This window comes from Pseudopipra pipra, chromosome 29 (assembly GCF_036250125.1).
Source record: "Pseudopipra pipra isolate bDixPip1 chromosome 29, bDixPip1.hap1, whole genome shotgun sequence".
In the NCBI taxonomy this organism is placed as follows: Eukaryota; Metazoa; Chordata; class Aves; order Passeriformes; family Pipridae; genus Pseudopipra; species Pseudopipra pipra.
The window spans coordinates 804,659-825,607 of NC_087577.1; the positions used below are offsets into that span (position 1 = coordinate 804,659).

The window sequence follows — 20,949 nt, forward strand, 5'->3', positions numbered from 1 at the left end:
GACACGGAGGGTGGGAGGGGGACAATGGACAGTGGGAGGGGACACGGGGAGTAGGGAGGGGACACGGGGAGTTTGGGGGGGACATGGACAGCGGGAGGGGACACGGGGAGTAGGGAGGGGACACGGAGGGTGGGGAGGGGACACGGAGGGTGGGAGGGGGACATGGACAGTGGGAGGGGACACAGGGAGTGGGGAAGGGGACATGGACAGTGGGAGGGGACACGGGGAGTGGCGCTGTGACGACAGAGACGATTTTCCGCCGAAAAAACGCCGGTTTTTGCCAACGGCGGAACAAGCGAGGCCACGCCCCCCCGCCGGGGTCCCGCCCCTCGGCGCTCCAATGCCCCGCCCCTTGGTACAGCGTTGCCACGCCCCCTCCATCGCCGTGTTAGGCGAGACCACGCCCCTTATCATCTTCGTCACCGGACCACGCCCCCTCGGCGAGCCGAGACCACGCCCCGTGGCCACACAGACCACGCCCCTCTCCGCCCCTTGCCCCGCCCACACCCCCATCTCCAGCCAATGTTCTGCGGCGGAGACCAGACCACGCCCCTCCCTCCGCACCCAGGCCACGCCCCCCCTCCCCCGGGCGGCCCCGCCGGTGCGGCAGGGGGCGCTGTGCGCGCGGCCCCCTCAGCGCCGTGAGGCGGCTCCGGGCCGGGCCTGGGGAGGCTCCGAGACCGGCCCCGCTCCGGCCCCGCTCCGGCCCCGCTCCGGCCCCCGCTCCGCTCCCACAACCCCTCCGACCCCTCCAGCCACCCCGCCCCGAGGTGAGCCCGGCCCCGCCGCCGCCCCCGCCTCGCTCCGCCCCGGCACCCCCCCCCCTCCCCACAGCGCGGCCTTCCCTCCGTCCCCCCCCCGCCCCTTCCTCATCGGCCTCTTCCTCCTCCTCCTCCTCCTCCTCCTCCTCCGCCGAGCGCTTCGTGGCGCAGGGAAATAACGAAATCGCCTCCTCCGCTCTTTTTTTTTTTTGTTTGTTTGTTTGTTTGTTTTGCGGGATTTTTTTTTTTTTTTTGTACGTCTGTATTTTTAATTTTTTTTCTTTCGCCGTGGCCCAGGATGAGCCGCCCCCAGCGCCGGCCCGTGTGTGGCGACCCCCGAGCGGAGCCGCGCGGGATGGGACCGCTGCAGGTACCGCACCCCCGACCCCTCCATCCCCGACCCCTCCATCCCCGACCCCTCCATCCCCGACCCCTCCATCCCCGACCCCTCCATCCCCGACCCCTCCATCCCTGCCCCTTCCCCCGGGGATGGAGGGATAAAAACAACCCCCGGGAAGTGTCGCAATGACCCTTTTCCAGCCCCTTTTCCGCGCTGTCCCTCCTGATTTTAGGGCCTTTCCCCCCTCCCCGAGCTTTGGGGTCGCTCCAAACCCCGACCTAAAAAGCCCTCGGGGATGTTTTTCCCCCTCCTCCCCCTTAAAACTTCGCCTGCGAGTTGTTGGGAACTTTAACGAGGAGAAATAATCGCCTTGAATCCCCTCCCTTTTGGTTCCTTTTCGCTTCCCGAAGGGGGAGGAACCGGGCACAGGCCTGGAGTGGGGGGGGAAATGCTGCTTTTCCAGCTCTTTTCCCAGAGCAGAGGGTTTGGATTCCCCTTGGCAACTTCGTCGTTCTCCGTGTGAACAGGTCGTTCCTGGGCTCCTGTGGATCCCCAGGGATCAGCCCTGGAGTCATTCCTGGACTCCTGAGGATCCCCAGGGATCAGGGTCAGCCCTGGAGTCATTCCTGGAGTCATTCCTGGACTCCTGTGGATCCCCAGGGATCAGGGTCATTCCTGGAGTCATTCCTGGAGTCATTCCTGGACTCCCGTGGATCCCCAGGGATCAGTCTTGGAGTCATTCCTGGGTTCCTGTGGATCCCCAGGGATCAGGGTGAGCCCTGGAGTCATTCCTGGATTCATCCCTGGACTCCTGTGGATCCCCAGGGATCAGAGTGAGCCTTGGAGTCATTCCTGGACTCCTGTGGATCTTGAGGGATCAGGGTCATTCCTGGAGTCATTCCTGGACTCCTGTGGATCCCCAGGGATCAGGGTCGGCCCTGGAGTCATTCCTGGAGTCATTCCTGGACTCCTGTGGATCCTGAGGGATCAGGGTCAGCCCTGGAGTCATTCCTGGAGTCATTCCTGGACTCCTGTGGATCCTGAGGGATCAGGGTCAGCCCTGGAGTCATTCCTGGAGTCATTCCTGGACTCCTGTGGATCCCCAGGGATCAGCCCTGGAGTCATTCCTGGAGTCATTCCTGGACTCCTGTGGATCCTGAGGGATCAGGGTCAGCCCTGGAGCCATTCCTGGAGTCCTGTGGATCCCCAGGGATCAGGGTCATTCCTGGAGTCATTCCTGGAGTCATTCCTGGGTTCCTGTGGATCCCCAGGGATCAGGGTGAGCCCTGGAGTCATTCCTGGGCTCCTGTGGATCCCCAGGGATCAGCCCTGGAGTCATTCCTGGACTCCTGTGGATCCCCAGGGATCAGCCCTGGAGTCATTCCTGGGGTCATTCCTGGACTCCTGTGGATCCCCAGGGATCAGGGTCAGCCCTGGAGTCATCCCTGGAGTCATCCCTGGAGTCATTCCTGGACTCTCTCTGGGAGGTGGGAGAAGCTTTGAGGATTTTTTTTTAAATCTCTTTTCATTTCTATGTAAATCCCTGGATTTGCCTCCTTCCCACGTGGAGGAGGAAGGAATGAGGGAAGTGCTGGGAATGCCAGGCTGGGGCTTCCCCTTTTCCCAGCAGGACACTGGAGCAGCTCCTTAATCATTAAAACAACCAATCATTTATCCACAATTATTACAATTATTCAGAGTTGCTGTGGATACACAGGATTAGGGAATTAGGGATGTCTCCCCTTGGCCTTGGAATTCCTCATTCTCCTCCTGCATTTCTTGGAGCGTGGCTTGTCTTTTATCCCAAGAATGTTTTATCCCAAGAATATTTTATCCCAAGAATATTTTATCCCAAGAATGTTTTATCCCAAGAATGTTTTATCCCAAGAATATTTTATCCCAATTCTGTTTTATTCCCATTCTGTTTTATCCCAATTCTGGTTTATCCCATCCCATCCCATCCCATCTCATCCCATCCCATCCCATCCCATCCCATCCCATTCCCATCCTGTCCCACCCATCAATTCAATAACAATAATTCCATAAAAATGAGAATTATTCCATAAAAATGAGAATTATTCCATAATAACAATTCCATAATAATAATAATAATAATAACATGAATTCCAAAATAACAATTCCATAATAATAATAATAATAATAATAATAATAATAATAATAATAATAATAATAATAATAATTCCATAATGATAATAATAATAATTCCATAATGATAATAACAATAATAATAATAATAATAATATCAATTCCATAATAGCAACAATAATTCCTTTTTGGCTTCCTGGGGGGTTTTGGTCGTCATGGCAACGGGAAGGTTTGTGCCCAGGGATGTTCCCAGTTCCCTCTCCGAGCTTTGGGAGGGGGTTGGAAGACCTGGAAGATCCAGGGTTTGGATCTTCATCCCAACACAGATCCCAGTCCCTGCTCTGCCACCTCATCCCTTTCCAAAGGTTCTTCCAGGAGATCCCACCAAACCTCCCCTTCCCTTTGGGTCCATCCCAGCACAGATCCCAGTCCCTGCTCCACAACTTCATCCAAAGGTTCTTCCAGGAGGTCCCACCAAACCTCCCCTTCCCTTTGGGTCCATCCCAACCCAGATCCCAGTCCCTGCTCTGCCACCTCATCCCTTTCCAAAGGCTCTTCCCAGAGGTTCCACCAAACCTTCCCTTCAGGCCCAGCCCAGCCCAGATCCCAGTCCCTGCTCTGCCACCTCATCCCTTCTCCAAAGGCTCTTCCCAGAGGTCCCCCCAAACCTCCCCTTCCCTTGGGGTCCATCCCAGCCCGGATCCCGGTCCCTGCTCCGGGATCTCACCCCGTTTCCCCCCGTTCTCCCCCCAGCTCTGAGCCGCCCCTCCCCGCCGCCGCTATGGGAGACTCGGGCGCGGGTCCCGATCCCCGCCGGGGGCCGGGCCCGGATCCGGCGCCCCAAGGGAACAACGGGGGGACGTCCCTGAGCGTCATCTCGGAGGGCGTGGGCGAGCTGGCCCTCATCGACCCCGAGGTGGCCCAGAAGGCCTGCGAGGAGGTGCTGGAGAAGGTGAAGCTGCTGCACGGGGCCGTCCCCAACGGGGAGGCCGGCGAGGGCTGCGAGATCCGCTGCCTGGACGAGCCCCGGCTGCGCGAGGAGGACGAGGAGGGCGCGGCCAACACGGTGAAGACGGCGCGGCGGCGGCAGAAGAACAACTCGGCCAAGCAGTCGTGGCTCCTGCGGCTCTTCGAGTCGAAGCTCTTCGACATCTCCATGGCCATCTCCTACCTGTACAACTCCAAGGAGCCCGGCGTGCAGGCCTACATCGGCAACCGGCTCTTCTGCTTCCGCCACGAGGACGTGGACTTCTACCTCCCGCAGCTGCTCAACATGTACATCCACATGGACGAGGACGTGGGCGACGCCATCAAGCCCTACATCGTGCACCGCTGCCGCCAGAGCGTCGACTTCTCGCTGCAGTGCGCGCTGCTGCTGGGGGCCCTCTCCTCCGACATGCACATCTCCACCCAGCGCCACTCCCGCGGCACCAAGCTGCGCCGCCTCATCCTCTCCGACGAGCTCAAGCCCAGCTCGGCCCAGGGGCAGCAGCGGCGCCGGGAGCTGCCTCCTTCCTCCTCCTCCTCCTCCTCCTCCTCCTCGGCGGTGGGGGGGGCGCCGGGGGTGGGCCAGGACGGCACCACGGGGCTGTCGCCCTCCAAGAGGACTCACCAGAGGTCCAAGTCGGACGCCACGGCCTCCATCAGCCTGAGCAGCAACCTGAAACGCACGGCCAGCAACCCCAAGGTGGAGAGCGACGAGGAGGTGAGGCCGGGGGGGGCAGGGCTGAGGCCGGGGGGGGCAGGGCTGAGGCTGGGGGGTGTAGGGCTGAGTTCGGGGGGTGCAGACTTTTCCCCTTCCTAACACCTTTCTCCCTTCCCTATCCCCTTTTCCCCTCCCCATCCCTTTTTTCCCTTCCCTATCCCCCTTTTTCCTTCCCTATCCCCTTTTCCCCTCCCCATCCCTTTTTCCCTTCCCTATCCCTTTTCCCCCTAAACCTTCAATCCTCCCTTCCCTATCCCCTTTTTCCCCCTAAACCTTCCATCCTTCCTCCCCCAACCCCTTTTTCCCTTCCCTGACCCCTTTTCCCCCCTAAACCTTCCATCCTCCCTTCCCTATCCCCCTTTTCCCTTCCGTATCCCCTTTTTCCCCCTCAACTTTCCATCCTTCCTCCCCCAACCCCTTTTTCCCTTCCCTGACCCCTTTTCCCCCCTAAACCTTCCATCCTTCCTTCCCTATCCCCTTTTCCCCTCCCCAACTCCTTTTTTCCCTTCCCTGACCCCTTTTTCCCCCTAAACCTTCCATCCTTCCTTCCCTATCCCCTTTTTCTCTTCCCCAACTCCTTTTTTTCCTCCCCTATCCCCTTTTTCCCCCTCAACCTTCCATCCTTCCTTCCCTATCCCCTTTTTCTCTTCCCCAACTCCTTTTTTCCTTCCCTATCCCCTTTTTCTCTTCCCCAACCCCTTTTTTTCCTCCCCTATCCCCTTTTTCCCCCCTCAACCTTCCATCCTTCCAACCCTTTTCCCTCCCCCCTTCCCTTTTCCCCTCCACTCTCCCCTTTTTCCCTGCCCATTCCCGTTTTTCCAGCCGGCCCGCCTGGCCCCGGAGCGGGAGTTCATCCAGTCCCTGATCTCCATCGGGAAGCGTTTGGCCACCCTGCCCACCAAGGAGCAGAAAACCCAACGTTTGGTGTCGGAGCTGTCGCTGCTCAACCACAAACTGCCCGCCCGGGCCTGGCTGCCCACGGCCGGCTTCGAGCACCACGTGGTCAGGGTGCCCCACTCCCAGGCCGTGGTGCTCAACTCCAAGGATAAGGTGGGAATGGGAATGGGAATGGGAGCAGGGAGAGAGGGTGCCCAGGGTGCCCAGGGTGCCCCACTCCCAGGCCGTGGTGCTCAACTCCAAGGATAAGGTGGGAATGGGAGTGGGAATGGGGATGGGAGCAGGGATAGAGGGTGCCCAGGGTGCCCCACTCCCAGGCCGTGTGCTCAACTCCAAGGATAAGGTGGGAATGGGAATGGGAATGGGAGCAGGGAGAGAGGGTGCCCAGGGTGCCCAGGGTGCCCCACTCCCAGGCCGTGGTGCTCAACTCCAAGGATAAGGTGGGAATGGGAGTGGGAATGGGGATGGGAGCAGGGATAGAGGGTGGTCAAGGTGCCCACCACCCAGGCTGTGGTGCTCAACTCCAAGGATAAGGTGGGAATGGGAATGGGAATGGGGATGGAAAGGTGGGAGGGTGCCACGTTCCCAGGCCGTGGTGCTCAACTCCAAGGATAAGGTGGGAATGGGGATGGGAATGGGAATGGGAATGGGGATGGGGATGGGGATGGGGATGGGAATGGGAATGGGGATGGGGATGGGGATGGAAGGGCAGGAGGGTGCCCAGGGTGCCCCATTCCCAAGTTGTGGTGCTCAACTCCAAGGATAAGGTGGGAATGGGAATGGGGATGGGGATGGGAGCAGGGATAGAGGGTGCCCAGGGTGCCCCACTCCCAGGCCGTGGTGCTCAACTCCAAGGATAAGGTGGGAATGGGAATGGGAATGGGGATGGGAGCAGGGATAGAGGGTGCCCAGGGTGCCCCACTCCCAGGCTGTGGTGCTCAACTCCAAGGATAAGGTGGGAATGGGAATGGGAGCAGGGATAGAAGGTGGTCAGGGTGCCCCACTCCCAGGCCATGGTGCTCAACTCCAAGGATAAGGTGGGAATGGGAGTGGGAATGGAAGGGTGGGGAGGGTGCCCCATTCCCAGGCCGTGGTGCTCAACTCCAAGGATAAGGTGGGAATGGGGATGGGAATGGGAATGGGAATGGGGATGGGGATGGGGATGGGAATGGGGATGGGGATGGGGATGGAAGGGCAGGAGGGTGCCCAGGGTGCCCCATTCCCAGGCCGTGGTGCTCAACTCCAAGGATAAGGTGGGAATGGGAATGGGAATGGGGATGGAAAGGTGGGAGGGTGCCCAGGGAGGTGTCACTCCCAGGACTGGGAGCACTGGGAGCTCTGGGAGGCATCTGGGATGGAGACAACCCCCCCAAGATCCTCCATCCTCCCAACTCCCCCTCCGCCAGCTCCAGCCCTTCTCCCTGCTCCATATCCACCAAAACCCCCGGATTTCCCCCCTCCCAAGGATCCCAACATCCCACCTCTCCCCCTGACCCCCCTCTCCCCCTGTTCCTCCCTCAGGCTCCCTATCTGATCTACGTGGAAGTGCTGGAATGTGACAATTTCGACACGGCGAATGTTCCCGCCCGGATCCCGGAGAACCGGATCCGGAGCACGCGCTCGGCCGAGAACCTGCCCGAGGTGGGGATGAGCCACGAGCAGAGGACGGGCAGCTTCAGCACCGTCCCCAACTACGACAACGACGACGAGGCCTGGTCCGTGGACGACATCGGGGAGCTCCAGGTGGAGGTGCTGGAGCTTTGGGAACGGGGGGAGTCGGAATTCGGTGGGAAAAGCTGGGGTTGGGGTGAGGGGAGTTGGGTGGAGGGGAGTCTCCAGGGGGTGGGAGGGTTGGTTGTGGGAGTGGGAGAGAGGGGAGAGGGCTGGAGGTGGCACTTCCAGGACTGGGAGCACTGGGAGAGGGCTGGAGGTGGCGATTCCAGGGTTGGAAGTGATGGGGAGACGCTTGGAGGTGGCAATTCCAGGAGTGGGAATGATAGGGGAGGTCTGGGAGGGGGTCACTGCCAGGGTTGGAAGTGATGGGGAGAGACCTGGAGGTGGCACTTCCAGGACTGGGAGCACTGGGAGAGGGCTGGAGGTTGGCAATTCCAGGGTTGGAAGTGATGGGGAGAAACCTGGAGGTGGCAATTCCAGGACTAGGAATGATAGGAGAGGTCGGGGGGGGGTCACTCCCAGGATTGGGAACAATGGGAGAGACCTGGAGGTGTCACTGGGAAAGACTGGGAGCACTGGGAGAGACCTGGAGGTGTCACTTCCCGGACTGGGAGCATTGGGAGAGACCTGGGGGTGTCACTGGGAGAGACTGGGAGCACTGGGAGAGACCTGGGGGTGTCACTGGGAAAGACTGGGAGCACTGGGAGAGACCTGGAGGTGTCACTGGGAGAGACTGGGAGCACTGGGAGAGCCCTGGGGGTGTCACTGGGAGCACTGGGAGAGCCCTGGGGGTGTCACTGGGAGCACTGGGAGAGCCCTGGGGGTGTCACTGGGAGCACTGGGAGCACTGGGGGTGTCTCTCCCCCGCTGCTGTGCCCCCCCCCCCTCCCACCCCCACGGATCCGGAGCCTCCCGAACTCCTTCCCTGCCCTTCCCGGAGCCTCCCCCCTTCCCTGGGCCGACATTCCCGGCTGGAATCGCGTCCCCAGCGTCCCCCCCCCCTCAATCCCGCTGTTTTCCAGCTTCCAGAGGTTCACACCAACAGCTGTGACAACATCTCCCAGTTTTCCGTGGACAGCATCACGAGCCAGGAGAGCCGGGAGCCCGTGTTCATCGCCGCCGGGGACATCCGGTGGGAATCCGGGATTGGGGATTTGGGATTGGGATTGGGATTGGGATCTGGGATTGGGGTGGGTCCCTCATCGCCGCCGGGGACATCCGGTGGGAATCCGGGATTGGGGATTGGGATTTGGGATTGGGATCTGGGATTGGGGTGGGTCCCTCATCGCCGCCGGGGACATCCGGTGGGAATCCGGGATCGGGATTGGGATTTGGGATTGGGATTTGGGATTGGGGTGGGTCCCTCATCGCTGCCGGGGACATCCGGTGGGAATTTGGGATCTGGGATTTGGGATTGGGGATTTGGGGATTGGGATCTGGGATTGGGGTGGGTCCCTCATCGCCGCCGGGGACATCCGGTGGGAATCCGGGATTTGGGATTTGGGATTGGGATTGGGATTTGGGATTGGGGTGGGTCCCTCATCGCCGCCGGGGACATCCGGTGGGAATTCGGGATTGGGGATTGGGGATTGGGATCTGGGATTGGGGTGGGTCCCTCATCACCGCCGGGGACATCTGGTGGGAATTTGGGATCTGGGATAGGGATTGGGATTTGGGATTGGGGTGGGTCAGAGGTGTCACCCTCATTCCTGCTGGGGACATCCGGTGGGAATCCGGGATTGGGGATCGGGATTGGGGATTTGGGATTGGGGTGGGCCAGAGGTGTCACCCTCATCGCTACCAGGGACATCCGGTGGGAATTCGGGATTGGGGATCGGGACTGGGGATTTGGGATTGGGATCTGGGATTGGGGTGGGTCCCTCATCACCGCCGGGGACATCCGGTGGGAATTCGGGATTGGGGATCGGGATTTAGGATTTGGGATTGGGGTGGGCCCTGCCTGTACTCCCAGGGGTGTCACCCTCATTCCTGCTGGGGATATCTGGTCAGGGAATTCGGGATTTGGGATCGGGACTGGGGATTTGGGACTGGGATTTGGGATCGGGGTGGGCCAGAGGTGTCACCTTCATCGCTGCCGGGGACATCCGGTCAGGAACTCGGGATTTGGGATCGGGATTGGGGATTTGGGATTGGGATGGGCCCTGGCTGCACTCCCATGGGTGTCACCCTCATTCCCACCAGGGACATCCTGTCAGGGAATTCGGGATTTGGGATTGGGGTGGGTCCTGCCTGCACTGCCAGAGGTGTCACCCTCATTCCTCCAGGGACATCCAGTCAGGAATTTGGGATTTGGGATTGGGATGAGCCCTGGCTGCACTCCCAGAGGTGTCACCCTCATTCCCTCCAGGGACATCCAGTCATGGAGTTTGGGATTTGGGATTTGGGATTGGGGTGGGTCCTGCCTGCACTCCCTCATTCCTACTGGGCTCAGCCTTGGGAGCAGCTGGAATTGTCTCCCTGGACAATGGGAGAACCTTGGGAGAAGCCGCCCCCTCTTCCAAAACCTGGGACAGGGGGGTCCTGGGCTGGGCTGGGGGGTGGAATCTGGGTGCCAGGGGATGCTCCCGGTCCCCAAATCCAAGGAATTGTGGCGTTCCCGCGGCGCAGGAGGCGGCTGTCGGAGCAGCTGGCGCACACCCCCACCTCCTTCCGCAGGGATCCCGAGGATCCGTCCGCCGTCGCCCTCAAGGAGCCCTGGCAGGAGAAAGTCAGGTGAGGAGGGGACTTTGGACATCCCAGGAATCCCAGGGAGTCACCCCGGGAATTATCCAGGGCCTTGGCTTCCGGCCCCGCCCGTTCCCGGGGCGGGATCAGAGCAGGGAGGGGGGAATTCCTGCTCCTGGGCGGGGCCTTTTCCAGGGATTTGTGGGGCAGCTCCAATGTCACCGGGGCTTGACCTCTTCCCAAAAGAAGTTTGGCACTTCCAGAAGTGTCCAACCCCCTAAAATTCCATGAAGGAAGCGGGAAAGCCCCGGAGCTTCCCCCTCCCCATTCCCAGCCCCTCTCTATTCCCACAGGATCGGGTTCCCACAGGATCCCATTCCCAACCCCCCCTATTCCCAACCCCTCTCCATTCCCACAGGATCCCCCCCATTCATTCCCAACCCCTCTCCATTCCCACAGGATCCCATTCCCAGCCTCTCTCCATTCCCACAGGATCCCCTCCCCATTCCCAACCCCTCTCTATTACCACAGGATCCCATTCCCACAGGATCCCATTCCCACAGGATCCCATTCCCAACCCCTTTCCATTCCCACAGGATCCCCCCCATTCATTCCCAACCCCTTTCCATTCCCACAAAATCCCCCCCCCATTCCCAACTCCTCTTTATTCCCACAGGATCCCATTCCCAGCCCCTCTCCATTCCCACAGGATCCTCCCCATTCATTCCCAACCCCTCTCCATTCCCAACCCCTCTCCATTCCCACAGGATCCCATTCCCAGCCCCTCTCCATTCCCACAGGATCCCATTCCCACAGGATCCCATTCCCAACCCCTTTCCATTCCCACAGGATCCTCCCCATTCATTCCCAAACCCTCTCCATTCCCACAGGATCCCATTCCCAGCCCCTCTCCATTCCCACAGGATCCCATTCCAAGCACCTCTCCATTCCCACAGGATCCCATTCCCACAGGATCCCATTCCCACAGGATCCCATTCCCAACCCCTCTCCATTCCCACAGGATCCCATTCCCAGCCCCTCTCCATCCCCACAGGATCCCATTCCCACAGGATCCCATTCCCAACCCCTCTCCATTCCCACAGGATCCCATTCCCAGCCCCTCTCCATTCTCACAGGATCCCATTCCCAGCCCCTCTCCATTCCCACAGGATCCCATTCCCAACCCCTCTCCATCCCCACAGGATCCCATTCCCAGCCCCTCTCCATTCCCACAGGATCCCATTCCCACAGGATCCCATTCCCAGCCCCTCTCCATTCCCACAGGATCCCACTCCCACAGGATCCCATTCCCAACCCCTCTCCATCCCCACAACCCCGGAGGTGCCCCGGGATTCAGGAACGGGATGAATTCCCTGCCCTTTGGAGGGCTGGGCGTGCCCTGAGATCCCAGATCAGGGATCCCCCCTCGTTCCCAACCTTCCCTTTTCCCTCTCCCCCCGTTCCAGGAGGATCCGGGAAGGGTCTCCCTACGGACACCTCCCCTCCTGGAGGCTCCTCTCCGTCATCGTCAAGTGCGGCGACGACCTTCGCCAGGAGCTGCTGGCATTCCAGGTGCTCAAACAGCTCCAGGTGAGCTGGGAACAGGGATGGGAGCACTGCCAGGGCTGGGAGCACTGGGAGAGACCCGGGGGTGTCGCTTCCAGGACTTGGGAATGATGGGAGAGACCCGGGGGTGTCGCTTCCAGGACTTGGGAATGATGGGAGAGACCCGGGGGTGTCGCTTCCAGGACTTGGGAATGATGGGAGAGACCCGGGGGTGTCGCTTCCAGGACTTGGGAATGACAGGAGAGGTCTGGAGGGGGGGTCAATTCCAGGGTTGGGAGTGATGGGAGAGGCCTGGAGGTGGCACTTCCAGGACTGGGAGCACTGGGAGAGGGCTGGAGGTTGCAATTCCAGGGTTGGAAGTGATGGGGAGACACTTGGAGGTGGCAATTCCAGGACTGGGAATGACAGGAGAGTTTTGGGAATGACAGGAGAGGTCTGGGAGGGGTCACTCCCAGGATTGGGAGCGATGGGAGAGACCCAGAGGTGTCACTTCCAGGGCTGGGAGTGATGGGGAGAGACCTGGAGGTGGCACTTCCAGGACTGGGAGTGATGAGAGAGACCCGGGGGTGTCGCTTCCAGGACTTGGGAATGACAGGAGAGGTCTGGAGGGGGGGGGTCACTGCCAGGGCTGGGAGTGATGGGAGAGGCCTGGAGGTGGCACTTCCAGGACTGGGAATGACAGGAGAGGTCTGGGGGGGGGACATCCGGTCGGGGAATTCGGGATTTGGGACCCCCAGGCTCCCGAGGAATCCCCGGGATGCTGAGGAATCCCAGGGCTCCCGAGAAATCCCCGGGATCCCGAGGAACCCCCGGGATGCTGAGGAATCCCCGGGCTGCTGAGGAACCCCTGAGATCCTGAGGAATTCCTGGGATCCTGAGGAATCCCTGGGATGCTGAGGAACCCCTGGGATCCTGAGGAATCCCCGGGATGCTGAGGAACCCCCAGGATCCTGAGGAACCCCCAGGCTCCCAAGGAACCCCTGGGATCCTGAGGAATCCCCGGGCTCCCAAGGAACCCCCGGGATCCTGAGGAACCCCCGGGCTCCCAAGGAATTCCCAGGATCCTGAGGAACCCCCAGGATCCCAAGGAATTCCCGGGATCCCAAGGAATTCCCAGGATCCTGAGGAACCCCCGGGCTCCCAAGGAATTCCCAGGATCCTGAGGAACCCCCAGGATCCCAAGGAATTCCTGGGATCCCAAGGAATTCCCAGGATCCTGAGGACTCCCTGGGCTCCCAAGGAATCCCCAGGATCCTGAGGACTCCCTGGGCTCCCAAGGAACCCCTGGGATCCCGAGGAATTCCCAGGATCCCGAGGAACCCCCGGGCTCCCAAGGAATTCCCGGGATGCTGAGGAACCCCCGGGCTCCCGAGGAACCCCCAGGATCCCAAGGAACCCCCGGGCTCCCGAGGAATTCCCAGGATCCCGAGAAACCCCCGGGCTCCCAAGGAATTCCCAGGATCCTGAGGAACCCCCAGGATCCCAAGGAATTCCCGGGATCCCAAGGAATTCCCAGGATCCTGAGGACTCCCTGGGCTCCCAAGGAATTCCCAGGATCCTGAGGAACCCCTGGGATGCTGAGGACTCCCAGGCTCCCGAGGAATTCCCAGGATCCTGAGGAACCCCTGGGCTCCCAAGGAACCCCTGGGATCCCAAGGAATTCCCGGGATCCTGAGGAACCCCTGGGATCCTGAGGAACCCCCGGGCTCCCAAGGAATTCCCAGGATCCTGAGGAACCCCCGGGCTCCCAAGGAATTCCCAGGATCCTGAGGAACCCCCGGGATCCCAAGGAACCCCCGGGCTCCCGAGGAACCCCCGGGCTCCCAAGGAATTCCCAGGATCCTGAGGAACCCCTGGGATCCCAAGGAACCCCCGGGCTCCCAAGGAACCCCCAGGATCCTGAGGAACCCCCGGGCTCCCAAGGAACCCCCAGGATCCCGAGGAACCCCCGGGCTCCCAAGGAATTCCCAGGATCCTGAGGAACCCCCGTGTCCCCGCAGTCCATCTGGGAGCAGGAGCGGGTCCCGCTGTGGATCAAGCCCTACAAGATCCTGGTGATCTCGGCCGACAGCGGGATGATCGAGCCCGTGGTCAACGCCGTGTCCATCCACCAGATCAAGAAGCAGTCCCTGCTCTCCCTGCTGGATTATTTCCTGCAGGAGCACGGGAATTACAACACCGAGTCCTTCCTGAGCGCCCAGAGGAACTTCGTGCAGAGCTGCGCCGGGTACTGCCTGGTCTGCTACCTGCTGCAGGTCAAGGACAGGTGGGACGATCCCTAAATCCACCTGAATTCCAGTTTAGGGGGAATTTTAGAGGCTCCCTCGGGGCTTGGGGGCCAAGGGTTGGTGGCCAGAGGAAAAAATTCCCCTGTTTTCCCCCCTCGGAAATTCACTTTAACGGTGGTTTTGGGGAAAGGAACCCACAGGAAAAGATCCCAAAAAAGCATCTCACTTAATAATAATTATTAATTACTAATCATTTATAGTTATTTAATTTAAATTTAATCCAGTTTAACCCCTCAACAGCCAAGTTTTTGAAGGCTCTCAGTCCTTTTGGTGTCTCAGTTTTGTGTCCAGAGGAAAAAATTCCCGTGTTTTCCCCCCTCGGAAATTCCCTTTAACGGCGGTTTTGGGGAAAGGAACCCACGGGAAAAGATCCCACAGAAGCATCTCAATAGTAATTAAGAATTATTAATTATTTGTAATTATTTAATCCAGTTTAGCCCCTCAACAGCCAAGTTTTTGAAGGCTCTCAGTCCTTTTGGTGTCTCAGTTTTGTGTCCAGAGGAAAAAATTCCCATGTTTTCCCCCCAGGAGATTCCCTTTAATTATTAATTAATAATTATTAATGATTTATAATTATTTAATTGAATTTAATCCAGTTTAACCCCTCAACAAACAACCTTTAGAGGCTCTCTCAGGCCTTTGGGGCCTTGATTTTGTGTCCAAGGAAAAAACTCCCATGTTTTCCCCCCTCGGAAATTCCCTTTAACGGTGGTTTTGGGGAAAGGAACCCACAGGAAAAGATCCCACAAAGGCATCACACTTAATAATAATTAATAGTTATTAATGATTTATAATTATTTAATTGACATTTAATCCAGTTTAACCCCTCAACAGCCAAGTTTTTGAAGGGTCTCAGTACTTTTGGGACCTTGATTTTGTGTCCAAGGAAAAAACTCCCATGTTTTCCCCCCTCGGAAATTCCCTTTAATTATTAATTAATAATTATTTAGAATTATTTAATTGAAATTTAATCCAGTTTAGCCCCTCAACAGCCAAGTTTTTGAAGGCTCTCAGTCCTTTTGGTGTCTCAATTTTGTGTCCAGAGGAAAAAATTCCCATGTTTTCCCCCCTGGAAATTCACTTTAATGGCGGTTTTGGGGAAAGGAACCCACGGGAAAAGATCCCACAGAAGGATCTCACTGAATAATAATTAATAATTATTAATTATTATTTATTTACAGTTAATTTATTAGAAATTATAAAGATAAATTCTATTTTTAAATTATTTTATAAATGCAAGATTATAAATATATAATTTATTATATAAATAAATAATATATAAATAAATTAATAATTATTAATTTTTATTTAGTTAGTTATTTAATTTATTAGAAATTATAAATTCTATTTTTAAATTATGTTATAAATGTAAATTATAAATATATAATTTATTATATAAATAAATTAATAATTATTAATTATTTTTTATTTACTTATTTAATTTATTAGACATTATAAAGTCTATTTTTAAATTATATTATAAATGTAAATTATAAATTATAAATATATAATTTATTATACAAATAAATTAATAATTATTAGTTATTATTTATAATTATTTAATTTATTTTAAATTATAAAGGTAAATTATATTTTAAATTATATTCTAAATGTAAACTATAAATTTTACATATATAATTTATTATATAAATAAATAAATATAATTAATTGTTATATAAATAAATTTGTATAATCTTATATAATTATATATAAATATAATATATTATTAATTATTATATTATATAATGCAATGTATAAATATATTTTTATATAATATATAATATATATGATATATAAATAATGCATTTTTATATTTATTTATAGATAATATATAAATACATTTATATATAATATATAATGTATATAATATATATAATATATAAATAATGCATCTTTATATATATTTATATATAATATATTTATTTATATATGAAATATATTTATATATAATATATATAAATATATATAAAAATATATAAATATATAAAAATATAAAAATATATAAAATATATTTATATAATATGATATATTATATAAATATATTTATATAAATAGAAAAGGATATTTTTATATGTTTATTTTTATATGTTTATTTATATATGTTTATTTATATATTTATATATAAATATATATGCAAATATATTTATATATAAATATAATTTTTATATATTTACATAAATATATATATTTATATATATTTTTATATAATCATATTTTATATGGGAATGACGAGGTTTTATGGGAATAACGAGGTTTTCTGGGAATGACAAGGTTTAATGGGAATGACAAGGTTTAACGGGAATATATATATAAATTTATATATATTATTTATATATATTATTTATATATATTATTATACATAATTTATATACAATTATATATAATTTAGTAATATAAATATTTAAATATATATTTATTTTTATATAATCATATTTTATATGGGAATAACGAGGTTTCATGGGAATATATATATATAAATTTATATATATTATTATATATAATTTATATACAATTATATTTAATTTATTAATATATATATTTAAATATATATTTTTATATATATTCATATATATTTATTTTTATATATATTTATATATATTTGTTATTCCTGGGAATAACAAGGTTTAATGGGAATAATGAGATTTAATGGGAATGACAAGGTTTAATGGGAATAATGAGATTTAATGGGAATAACGATGTAGAATGGGAATAATGAGGTTTCACGGGAATGACAAGGTTTAATGGGAATAACGAGGTTTAATGGGAATAATGAGGTTTAATGGGAATAATGAGGTTTAACGGGAATAACAAGGTTTCATGGGAATAACGAGGTTTCATGGGAATAACGAGGTTTAATGGGAATAACAAGGTTTAATGGGAATAACGAGGTTTCATGGGAATAACGAGGTTTAATGGGAATAACAAGGTTTCACAGGAATAATGAGGTTTAATGGGAATTAGGAGGTTTAACGGGAATAACGAGGTTTAATGGGAATGACAAGGTTTAATGGGAATAACAAGGTTTAATGGGAATGACGAGGTTTAATGGGAATGACAAGGTTTAACGGGAATAACGAGGTTTAATGGGAATAATGAGGTTTAACAGGAATGACAAGGTTTAATGGGAATAATGAGATTTAATGGGAATAATGAGATTTAATGGGAATAACGATGTTTAATGGGAATGACAAGGTTTAACAGGAATGACAAGGTTTAACAGGAATAACAAGGTTTAACAGGACTAATAAGGTTTCACAGGAATAACGAGGTTTAACGGGAATGATGAGGTTTAATGGGAATAATGAGGTTTAATGAGAATAACGAGGTTTAATGGGAATAATGAGGTTTAATTGAATAATAAAGTTTAACAGGAATGACAAGGTTTCCTGGGAATGACAAGGTTTAACGGGAACAACGAGGTTTCACGGGAATGATGAGTTTTCCCTGGAATTCCTCGCAGGCACAACGGGAACATCCTGCTGGACGCCGAGGGCCACATCATCCACATCGACTTCGGGTTCATCCTCTCCAGCTCCCCCCGGAATTTGGGCTTCGAGACCTCGGCCTTCAAACTCACCTCCGAGTTCGTGGACGTGAGTGGGGGCTCCCCCACCTCCAGGGGGGGGTTTGGGAGGGAATTCCCACCCCATTCCTGGTTTTTTTTGTCCCTCTCCCACCAGGTGATGGGGGGCCTGGACGGGGACATGTTCAACTACTACAAGATGCTGATGCTGCAGGGGCTGATTGCGGCCAGGAAACACATGGACAGGGTGGTGCAGATCGTGGAGATCATGCAGCAAGGTGGGAAAATCCCAGGGGAAAGGGGGCAGCAAGGTGGGAAAATCCCGGGGGAAAAGGGGCAGCAAGGTGGGAAAATCCCAGGGGAAAAATCCCAGGGGAAAAGGGGCAGCAAGGTGGGAAAATCCCAGGGGAAAAGGGGGCAGCAAGGTGGGAAAATCCCAGGGGAAAGGGGGCAGCAAGGTGGGAAAATCCCAGGGGAAAAATCCCAGGGGAAAGGGGCAGCAAGGTGGGAAAATCCCAGGGGAAAAATCCCAGGGGAAAGGGGCAGCAAGGTGGGAAAATCCCAGGGGAAAGGGGGCAGCAAGGTGGGAAAATCCCACGGGAAAAGGGGCAGAGAGGTGGGAAAATCCCACGGGAAAGGGGCAGCAAGGTGGGAAAATCCCACGGGAAAAATCCCATGGGAAAAATCCCATGGGAAAAGGGGCAGCAAGGTGGGAAAATCCCAGGGGAAAAGGGGCAGCAAGGTGGGAAAATCCCAGGGGAAAAATCCCAGGGGAAAAGGGGCAGCAAGGTGGGAAAATCCCGGGGGAAAAGGGGCAGCAAGGTGGGAAAATCCCACAGGAAAAGGGGCAGCAAGGTGGGAAAATCCCAGGGGAAAAGGGGCAGCAAGGTGTGAAAATCCCAGGGGAAAAATCCCAGGGGAAAAGGGGCAGCAAAGTGGGAAAAGGGGCAATCCCGGGGGAAAAGGTTCCCAGGTTCCCAAATTCCCAGGTTCCCAGCTCCCCCCCTGATTCCCAAACTCCCTGATTCCCAGGTTCCCAAATTCCCAGGCTCTCATCTCCCCCCCTGACTCCCAAATTCCCTGATTCCCAGGCTCTCATCTCCCCCCCGACTCCCGAATTCCCAATTCCCAGGCTCTCCTCTCCCCCCCAACTCCCAAATTCCTGATTCCCAGGCTCCCAAATTCCCAGGCTCTCATCTCCCCCCCTGATTCCCAAATTCCCTGTCTCTCCCAGCCTCTCCTAATTCCCAGATTCCCTGATTCCCAGACTCCCATCTCCCCCCCTGACTCCCAAATTCCCCATTCCCAGCCTCCCAGCTCCCCCCCTGATTCCCAGACTCCCTGTCTCTCCCAGCCTCTCCTGACTCCCCAATTCCTGATTCCCAGGTTCCCATCTCCCCCTGACTCCCAAATTCCCTGATTTCCCAGGTTCCCAAATTCCCAGACTCCCATCTCCCCCCCTGACTCCCAAATTCCCGATTCCCAGGCTCCCATCTCCCCCCTGACTCCCAAACTCCCTGATTCCCAGCTCCCTCATTGATTCCCAGACTCCCTGTCTCTCCCAGCCTCTCCTAATTCCCAGATTCCCTGCTTCCCAGGCTCCCATCTCCCCCCCTGACTCCCAAATTCCCGATTCCCAGGCTCCCATCTCCCCCCCTGACTCCCAAATTCCCGATTCCCAGGCTCCCATCTCCCCCCCTGACTCCCAAATTCCCAATTCCCAGGCTCCCAGCTCCCCCCTGACTCCCAAACTCCCTGATTCCCAGGTTCCCAGCTCCCTCATTGATTCCCAGACTCCCTGTCTCTCCCAGCCTCTCCTAATTCCCGAATTCCCGCTTCCCAGGCTCCCAGCTCCCCCCCTGACTCCCAAATTCCCGATTCCCAGGCTCCCATCTCCCTTCCTGACTCCCGAATTCCCGATTCCCAGGCTCCCAGCTCCCCCCCCCGATTCCCAGCCTCCCTGTCTCTCCCAGCCTCTCCTAATTCCCGAATTCCCGCTTCCCAGGCTCGCAGCTCCCGTGTTTCCACGGCTCCTCGACCATCCGGAACCTGAAGGAGCGTTTCCACATGAACATGACGGAGGAGCAGCTGCAGCTGCTGGTGGAGCAGATGGTGGACGGGAGCATGAGATCCATCACCACCAAGCTCTACGACGGCTTCCAGTACCTCACCAACGGCATCATGTGACCGCATTCCCAAAAAAAAACACCCGGATCCCGCCCTCGGGAAAGGAGGAGCTTCCAGCGGGAGCGGCGGCTTTTTTTGTCTCCTCCTCCTCCCCCTCGGGAGACTCTTCCCAGGGGCGGGACCGACCCCGAGGACGCGCAGAGGAAAAAAAAACCCACAGGAAAACAACGGGATGGAAAAGGAAAAAGAAAAAAAAAAACAGGAAAAGCAGGAAAAAAAAAACAAAAACACAAACAAACAAAACTTATCCCAAATATCCCCCCCCCCCCCCCGCTGGTGGAAATCATGGAATCATGTGGAAAACGGGGCTGGGGGAGGAAGGAAAGGGGGGAACCCCTTAGGGGGGGTCCTGGAGCCCCCCCCAGGAATCCATGGAATGTTTGGGATGGGAAGGGGGGTGGGGGCAGCAGAGCTGGATCCCGAGGGTCCCTTCCCTGCAGGGATCCCCCCCCGGGGTGGGCAGGGATGGCAGGGGGGGCCTGGAGATTCCAGGGGGGTCCTGGAGATTCCAGGGGGGATCCTGGAGATTCCAGGGGGGTCCTGGAGGGTTCTGGAGATTCCAGGGGGGGATCCTGGAGATTCCAGGGGGATCCTGGAGATTCCAGGAGGGGTCCTGCAGGGTCCTGGAGATTCCAGGGGGGGTCCTGGAGATTCCAGGGGGGATCCTGGAGCTGCTGCCTCCTCCTCCTCCTCCTCCTCCTCCTTGCTCCCTGCTCCAGGAATTTGGGATTTGGGACTGGGACGCTCCTTCCCTGCCCCATTCCCGGGGATTTCGGGGGGGGGGGATCCCAGAGGTGCCTCCCCAGGATGGGGTTGGGGGGGGAGGGGAGGACCCAGAGCCTTCCCAACCCCCCCGGGAAGGGAAAACCACCCCCAAAATCCCCCCCCCCCTCGTGTGTCCGACCCCTCTCTTGGCTTTAAGAGCAGTGACCCCCCCCCTGCACCCCAAATGTCCCCCCCAAATGTCCCCCCCAGGCTCAGCCCGTCCTGCTGGTCAGATGGGGACGCTCTGACAGCGTCCAGTGTCCCCCCCCATCCCCGTGTCCCCCCCTCAGTGTCCCCCCCCCCGTCCCCCCCCCCCCAATCTCTTTGTTTAGCACTAATTATTTGTCACGTTGATGATGATTATTTAGCATTAAAAACCAAAAAAATTCTATTTTAAACAAAAAAAACAAACAAACAAAAAACCCGCTGGCAGGACCCACCTGGGGAGAGGG

The 20,949-nt window shown here is 54.5% G+C and overlaps 3 protein-coding genes across 4 annotated transcripts in view; all 3 read left to right on the forward strand.

Annotated features, from left to right (window-relative positions):
* Positions 1-20,949, forward strand: part of CDC42SE1 (CDC42 small effector 1) — a 119,565-nt gene that overhangs the window by 5,181 nt on the left and 93,435 nt on the right. The window lies entirely within an intron of this gene.
* Positions 203-940, forward strand: LOC135403916 (basic proline-rich protein-like). The gene has a single exon (XM_064638344.1). It carries the CDS (start codon positions 203-205, stop codon positions 938-940), a length of 738 nt encoding a protein of 245 aa, XP_064494414.1.
* PI4KB (phosphatidylinositol 4-kinase beta) lies at positions 610-20,888 on the forward strand. Of its 2 annotated transcripts, XM_064638234.1 has the most exons (13): positions 610-770; positions 1,059-1,131; positions 3,961-4,912; positions 5,735-5,962; positions 7,331-7,558; positions 8,506-8,615; positions 10,112-10,216; positions 11,635-11,758; positions 13,735-14,000; positions 17,483-17,615; positions 17,703-17,823; positions 19,551-20,269; positions 20,352-20,888. In XM_064638234.1, exons 3-12 carry the CDS (start codon positions 3,989-3,991, stop codon positions 19,730-19,732), a joined length of 2,421 nt encoding a protein of 806 aa, XP_064494304.1. In that variant the 5' UTR covers positions 610-770; positions 1,059-1,131; positions 3,961-3,988; the 3' UTR covers positions 19,733-20,269; positions 20,352-20,888. The 2 variants fall into 2 exon arrangements, with proteins under 2 accessions (XP_064494304.1, XP_064494305.1); XM_064638235.1 differs by lacking the exons at positions 19,551-20,269; positions 20,352-20,888 and adding an exon at positions 19,270-19,319 and having other exon boundaries at positions 618-770.

Bases quoted from the DNA above. Each gene is read 5' to 3' on its own strand.
- LOC135403916 (XM_064638344.1), top strand. From the start codon at position 203: ATGGACAGTGGGAGGGGACACGGGGAGTGGCGCTGTGACGACAGAGAC.
- PI4KB (XM_064638234.1), top strand. From the start codon at position 3,989: ATGGGAGACTCGGGCGCGGGTCCCGATCCCCGCCGGGGGCCGGGCCCG. The intron at 5,963-7,330 runs GTGGGAATGGGA...TTCCTCCCTCAG, and splicing joins TGCTCAACTCCAAGGATAAG to GCTCCCTATCTGATCTACGT. The intron at 10,217-11,634 runs GTGAGGAGGGGA...CCCCCGTTCCAG, and splicing joins CCCTGGCAGGAGAAAGTCAG to GAGGATCCGGGAAGGGTCTC.